The 7,728-nt window shown below is 42.8% G+C and overlaps 1 protein-coding gene across 1 annotated transcript; it reads right to left on the bottom strand.

The window, feature by feature from the left end:
• Positions 1–5,751: 5,751 nt before the first annotated feature.
• LOC133215579 (uncharacterized) lies at positions 5,752–7,100 on the bottom strand. The gene has a single exon (XM_061359655.1). It carries the CDS (start codon positions 7,082–7,084, stop codon positions 6,062–6,064), a length of 1,023 nt encoding a protein of 340 aa, XP_061215639.1. The 5' UTR covers positions 7,085–7,100; the 3' UTR covers positions 5,752–6,061.
• Between the last annotated feature and the right edge of the window lie 628 nt (positions 7,101–7,728).

Genomic DNA, 7,728 nt, shown 5'->3' with positions numbered 1-7,728 from the left:
AAATGAGAAGAGTTCTATCCCATGTGAAAATAATGATAGAAATTTAATTTTCACCTTTATTAACGATTACGTTTTGATCTTTGTATCTCTGGATTTTGGAGGAAAATATTAGACACTGTTAAAAGGTATATTTAAGTGGAAGAAAGTCACAAATCCAAGAAAGAAGGAGTTGAAAAGTTCTTGCTGGGATATGAATTATTTCTTAAAAGCACTCTGATGGAGATGAAAGTGGTAGTTTTGATTAATTCTTCCTCATTGGCTGAATATAGAAAGTAGGGGGTCTGGCTTCAGGAAATGAATCTTTTTGTGGTTCAGGAACATGTCCAAGCCTTGCAAGTTTGCAGGTTATTTTCCCAAGTTTGCTGCAGATACTTTATATGGCTTTGGGCAGGTCTCTCTCTTGTTCCCTATCTGTTCACCATCTGCAATGAGGAGAAGTCACATTTGTGACTGATAGACTGGTTGACATTCTGATTCATTAATTCAGTTCATTAATGCCTGGTAGGTGCAGTAATATCTTAATTAACTTATAAATGCATCTTCTTTATTTGGAGTAATAATTTTGAAAAAGAAGGAAGCCCATTGTCTGGGGGGACATTATACCCATCTAAATGCTGAGTTTCAGAGATAATGCTCTCGTTGTCTCCCGGACTGTGCATGTGACTTGCTTACCTCTGTCTCTGTCATGGCCACACAATTTCCATGTCTGGGATGTAGAGAATTGCTATCCGCATACCATATCATTATAGCAAGGGTGGAGAATATCTAATCTAGAAAAGAAAAGGGTTATATTTAGCAGTGTGTAAACACTGTTACCAAATCAGCTTTTAATGAAACCTTATATGCAGGTGCAGAGATTTTTACAGTAGATTTCTTACTGTGTTATTTCTGTCAACACCAAAAGGTGACACCATCAAAGAGGAATAATGATAAGAAAAACATGACTCAGTAAAGCAAACATTTTACACCTGAACACACCTTTCAGTTCAGATAGACAAAACAAGGGGAGGTGGACCAGATATTCAACAGCACAAAAATGGATGTGGAGACTAGGAACAAGTACGTCTAATTCCTACTTTTGAATGCAAACCTTTGGGGATTCAGCAGTGAACACTGCCTCACTAACAACTACTTGCTGCTGCCACATGTGTAGTGTCAGTGTCCACTTTCAGGCATGGAAAATGTCTTAGTCAGGAAGTCACATGCAACTGCTAATGAGATCTGTCCCATAGGTTAGTCATCTATAACAGAATTCCAAGCATCTTCATCCAGCTCTATCAGCTGCATTAGTCATTCAAATTTTTTCTTCTTTCTCTCTCTGCTGTGAGCATTGCACCAGCCATAGTAATCACATACGGGAGCACATGGTGCTGAAAACCCCAGAGGAAGTGGCAGAAGAGACCTGCTGGTTTATACTCATCATGCTTCCTGTGCCTGTGGGAAAGCTGTTGCAAAAGCCTTGACACATGGCTCTCCTATGCACCTGTGGTTAGGTCTGTGCATTGCTGAGATTCCCCTATGTATTTACAACAAATTAGTGACACTTGTGCCATGTCAATCTTGGGGTCATTAAGACCCCTGGTAGATCAGGTGTGGGATGTTAAGATATGGGATGACGTTGTTTCCATTAACATATTCTGCTCTTCTACATCCAGTGGAAGCCACGTCCGTCATCCCTCCAAGTATCTCACATATGTAATGGAAACTGGGCTGTAATTCCTTAGGTTGAATATGACCCTACAGGGCATAGTATTGATGAATAGTCAAGAGAGGCTTGAACTACTTTTTCCATTAGAACTATAGACAGCATTTCAGTTAAAACATTCTCTCTGTGCCTTCCTTGGAGAAGTTTCAAGGGGATCAACATGTTTCTGAAACACAGATCCATTCCCAGAGAAAAGAAATCCTGACACAACTTCAGCAAGCCACACTGTTTATAAAAAAGAAGTTCTAGTTGCTTCAGTGAAAAGCTATGTGAATGCACAAGAAAAAAAATAAGGGGAAAGGTTTTTAATTTCTTGGCAATATCAAGTGTTTCACTCCCCTTTTCAGGAAGGAAAACAGAGAAGAATGGGAGCAAAACCCAGAAACCCAGACTGCTGAACACAGAACGTCGCTCAAATCTGTTTTCGTTTGTGGGATCTTTGCCCAGGGTTGAGAGAAGATTAATTATTAATAAATTAGCCAGTTATTACCAGATTGGGTGTGCCTTACATTAAAAACAACAAATCCCCCGCACCTGAAAGAGGAAACATCTCTCACAGACCTTGACTGAAGTCCAGGTGTATGGAGGTGTCAGTGGAGCAAGTTCTGGTTGTGAAAGATTCTGGTCATCAAGTTAATCTGTTGTCATCAGCTCCTGGGGCTGACTTTTGGAAGCATATAAAAGCCTCCTATTTGGGAGGCTTGTATTGAGTGCCTTCTTCTTCTCTCCTTCTAACAGCAGGAGATATCAGGTGAGTCCTATGCACATTTAGCTACAGAAGTGGGGGTTTATGATGCCCTGTTCTCAGGAGACAGGGTGATTTCTCTTTATTTTGTTTGTCTAGTAACTGTTTCAGTTCCTCTCCCTGGCAATTTCAGCTCCATACAGGTGAAAGCTGTATTATGTTATTTTGAGACTTTCTGAGGCTCTAAACGATGGCTTGCTGACTGTTTAGACCAGGAAGCCCTTATCAACCCTCATAATTTTTTTCCCAACTGATAAGAATGCTTGTGGATAACCATTGGGTACTGAGTATCACTACTAAAGGATGGCATTTGCCAGCAGCTTTTTTTGTATCCATCAAGCAGCCATGGGCTGATCGCTGCAGTCTCCTGGATCTCCCAGGCTCTGAGTTTCACTTCTTCCTATAAAACCGTATCACCACTGAGCAGGAGGACAGCTCCCTGGCATTGAATGGCCAGAGACAGGGCTTCTGCCCTGAGATGCTCAATAAACTAAGCAGAGACAAGGCATTGCTGGAAGGGATTTTTATCAAATTATTTTTCTCTTTCAAAACCATTTGCAATACTTAAATATCACCAGCTTTTTTATTAGCTTCTAATACTGCTCTGAGGTTCTCCTTGAACTAAGCATGCTTTCATCAAAATTTGTATTGCTTTTTAGCTTGTCACAGCTGAAGTGCTCAGAAAACAGTGAGCAGAAGGAAAGAAGGGAAACCCCTGTCATTGTTTCTCTTCCATCCACCTCTGTAGCCTGTTTGGATCACAACTTTAAGAGGGTGCTTGCTTCTTACTTGTTTATGTTTATGTACAGTTATGCCTCAGCAGAGTGGCTGATGTCCATAGACACTAATTGTAATAGGAGAGCAGAAAAAAAATGTGGGGCAGATACAGCAGACTGAAGTCACCAACAGGAATTTGGTTTGAACAGCATCCTCCTGCAGGATTTCCAAGGGTGGAGCTGGGGGTCAGTTGTATGGTTTTGCCTTTATTAACCTATATAGACTCTTCACTGTTGATTTGATCTCAAAGCTAAAGAACTGACTGGAATGAATATCCAAGAACAAGAAGTGTGTAGGGCTTAAAATAATTGAAATGGCATCTTGGTTTTCTTCCAGGTTTAGCAAAGATGTCTTCCCACCAGCAGAAACAGCAGCAGCAAATACCTTCAAAATGCCAGGAAAAGTGTCCTCCAAAGTGTGTGGAGCAATCCCAGGCCCCAAAAGGGCAAGCCAAGTGTCCTGTGAAGAGCATCCCGCAGCAGCAGCAGCAGCAGCAGTGCCCAAAGCAGAAGTAGCACTAACAGCAGTGGCCACAAAGTGCCATGGAAGATAGAAACACTTCCAAGCTCTCCTTTCTGCTGGCTCTGCCAGAATAGCTAAAAATTCGCAGCACACCTCTTCTGTTTGCAGGCAGAAATTACTTTTCAAATGATGCAGTTCATTAAATTGGATTTATTCATCCTTTAATATAAAGAACTAATATTGTAGGGGTATTTTCTTCTGATCTTTAGTTGGTTATGCTGCAATAAAATTATAAGTGACCTCATTATTGCTTCCTGATATTTTTTTAACTTTACTGGTGTCATCCATTTTCTATTGCTTTCTTTATTAGCCGAAGAGTTACCTTTAAACATTAACATTCAACATGCCCATTTAAATGCGGGGCCCTTTTTTCAGAGCTGCTTCCTGAACCTCCTCTGTGTACGTTTGAACCCGTTGCCCCTTGTGCTATCACTACAGTCACTGATGCAGAGCATCGTAGTATAATAATTGTTGTATATTAGTATAATGATTGTTGTATAATATTCTGAAGTATGCTCTTGTGGGTCTATCAAAGCAATTAACTGTGGATTTAGAGTCTAAACTATACTATAACTGCTGAGAGGAAGAGTCTTTGGAAGTTTTTAACACTGAAAGGAAGCTTTTGCCTGCTCAGAAGGAATAGCTTCTATTTTAAAAGGAGTATTCAGAATGTTTCAGCTTCTCAGCAGGACATACTGGCTCAGCTAATTGATTTCCAGTCAGCTGTATGGCAGAGGAGGAAAACTATAAATACAGACACTGTTGAGTGATATGATATCTGGCAGACAGACATAAGCTTGCTCTGCTAACCAGCAGCTGTGTGACTCAGTGAGGTTCTGTGATCAGACAATGAGATTGGATGTGTCTAACACTCATCTAACAGGTACAGGGCCAACCTAGTGGGATTGCATCACTCCTGGCTCATCTGAAGTGTGGGAAAACCTCCTTTGCTTGTGCTTGCTGCCTTATGTCTTCTCAAGGTCACATAGTGGCTGGGAATATGTTTGAACTGGGCAGACTGAAAGTGGGGACAGCTTGATGTGAGCTGATGTCAAGTGCTGTGCTCTGGGACGTGGTGTCTTGCTGAGGAGTGATCAGTGCTATCAGCCAGCCCAATAGGCTGACACAATACAGGAACTCTTGCCGGTTGTCTAATCCTGGTGCATGGAGAGGAGCAGCAGACTCAGGGTCCCCTGCAAGCACCAAAGTTTCTGAGTCTTGATTCACCCAGCTTTGAGCCTAAAAAATCTCTGACTGTTCCAAGCCGAGGCTTCTTTTCATCTCTTTAAGCAGAAGTGATTAAGAATCTCCACAACCTGGTATTCAAAGTAATTTTTATTGTTGATTTTCACAGTGAAATAAATCCTGGATACAGTATCAGCCTAAAATAATTAGAGGTAAGTACCAAATACATACACAACAGCACTGTGTCGTGAAACATGTTCCAGGGTGTAACTGAGACAGCACTCTTATGCTTCCTCCTTTATCCTGTCTAACAGATGAAAGCCACACCTGAAGTTAATCTATTTCGAAACATGTCTGGATTGGATTTGATTATCTATGTTTTCCATAAATAATCTCATCTTAAGCTGCTCTTTTACACATGCTGGATAACCCAAAGTGAGCTCTCTGAGGAAAGCACTGATTACAAATACTTCAGCTAAGCAGATAATTAAGAGGTGATGTCTCTTTTGTAAAGTATTTCCTCTAGCCCAGTGTTATTTTTTTGATACATAAAATATTCAGCACTATGGATTTGTGATTCAGAAAGTCTCATTGCCATTTATCAGAACCCCTTAGCAGCAGGTTCTACACAAACCTGAAATCCTATTATTAATAGGCAAAATCCCTAACTGCAAGGTGGGAGATGACATTTATCCATGGGGAGCTTGGAGAGGAAGCCATGAGCTCTAGATCCCTAACTGCATTTGGGTTAAATTTATTGTTCAGCTTAATAGACCCGACTCATCCGTGCCGTCATGCTCTTTGGTCTCTTTCTGGGCCTTTGAAAGCCAGAGGGATGACTGGGAAAGGGCAGAAATTCAGGCACCTGAAAAGCTGAATGCACATGCCTACGACACCACTTGAAGCCTTATCTATTGCCAGTCTCAGCATGTCAGTTAGCTTATGGCTGTTAGTACGGGATAACACTAGTGTTAGCTGGGAGGGGGGAGTTGGAAGCTGTGTTTCTTAATAGAAATTCTGCAGTGAATAAAAGGGTGTTGGAAAATGACCTCTGGTTGTGAGACATGGGGAGAGGAAGATTGGGTTTGCAATCTCCTCTCTTCAGGGCTTCCCTTGTCAGCTGCAAATTACTTCTGCATGGGTGGCCACTGGTTGGGCTGCTTCACCTGCTGCTGCTCAATGGGAGGATACTTCTCTGGATGGGAGGACTTCCCTGAATCAGGGCAGGGAGCAGGGATTGGTACAGGGGTGTCCCTGTGCTCCTGCTTCTCTGGAGGGTGTGGGGTGGCCACAGGGATCTCCTTGCACTCCTTCTTGTCTTGGGGATGTGGCGCAGGTTCAGGGCATGGAGCAGGGATTGGCACTGGGATCTCCTTGCATTCTTGCTTCTCCTGAGGACACGGTGCAGGTTCAGGGTGTGGAACAGGGATTGGCACGGGGATCTCCTTGTGCTGTTGCTTTACTTGAGCACACGGTGTGGGTTCGGGGCAGGGAGCAGGGATTGGCACAGGGGTGTCCCTGTGCTCCTGCTTCTCTGGAGGGTGTGGGATGGGCACAGGGATCTCCTTGCACTCCTGCTTCTCCTGGGGGTGCGGTGCAGGTTCAGGGCATGGAGCAGGGATTGACACTGGGATCTCCTTGCATTCCTGCTTCTCCTGGGGACATGGTGCAGGTTCAGGGTGTGAAACAGGAACTGGCACAGGGATCTCCTTGCACTCCTGCTTCTCCGGAACATGTGGAGTTGGTTTACAGCCAGAAACAGGAGCTGGCACAGGTAGCTCTTTGCACTCTGATTTCTCTTCAGGATGTGGGACAGGCTCAGGGTGTGATACAGGTGGGAAAGCTGGTGGTAGCTTGCACTGCTGTTGCTGCTGTTGTTCCTGGAGTGGACTCTTGGGTACTACTATCACTGGTGTTTCTCCCTTGCCTGGTTCCACCACTGGTGCTGGCAATGGCACTGCTTTTTCTGGTATCACTTCTACTGGAACTGGCTCTGGGCAAGGTGTTGGGACTTGGACTTCAGGTTCTTGCTGGGGATGTGGGACTGGATCAGTGCATGGCACAGGGTCTTGGCTGTGCTTTGGAATTGTCTTGCTCAGGCCAGGTGGGAGCAGGATTTCCTGCTTCATTTGCATTTGATTCAAAGACATCTTTGCAGAAAACAAGATTATCTGAAAGAAAAGTCAGAGTGTTATTGTGTCTCACAAATGAACTGCATTGTGATAAGGGTGGGAGAACTATAAGAAAAATTGAATCAGCTGCAAGCATAAAGTTCTCTTAGTTTGCTTTTGGTTTCCCAAGGCAGGTTTGCTCAAACGAATAATGATTTGCTCTTTCTTTTTCATCTTGCCTTTCAGCTCCTGTTCTGACTGTTTCATCTTGTCCGTCCTTTCTGTTCTGCAATGTGGGAAAGCCCTATCAGGTCTAACTGTGGTAAAACTACTCGTTTTCTTGGAGCTGATTTACACTTCAAAGATCTTTCTCCTGTTGCTTCACACTTCTCAAAGTGTTAACTCTCTTTGATTTCTGTCCTGAGGAGTTAATGAGAGAGGCTGGCAAATAACTGATCTGCTGATTTTGAAGGTGGTTTCAGAAAGTAATAATAATAATAATAATAATAAAATGGATGCTGAAGACAGGCATTTAAAAAGGTTTGGTCTATCAAAAAGTAGAAAATTATTAACCTGGGCCCAATAGAATATTTCACATTGGGAAAACTGAAATGCTTCCTTTGCTTTTACCCCTTTTAAAATGGTTTCCAGATTTTACTTGGAATTAGAGAACTGAGTTGCTA

This window comes from Neopsephotus bourkii, unplaced genomic scaffold, assembly GCF_033783945.1.
Source record: "Neopsephotus bourkii isolate Nb327-2 ecotype Australia unplaced genomic scaffold, CSIRO-AGI_Nbou_v1 NB_989, whole genome shotgun sequence".
NCBI classification, from domain to species: domain Eukaryota; kingdom Metazoa; phylum Chordata; class Aves; order Psittaciformes; family Psittacidae; genus Neopsephotus; species Neopsephotus bourkii.
This window is presented reverse-complemented; position numbering and strand designations above follow the sequence as displayed.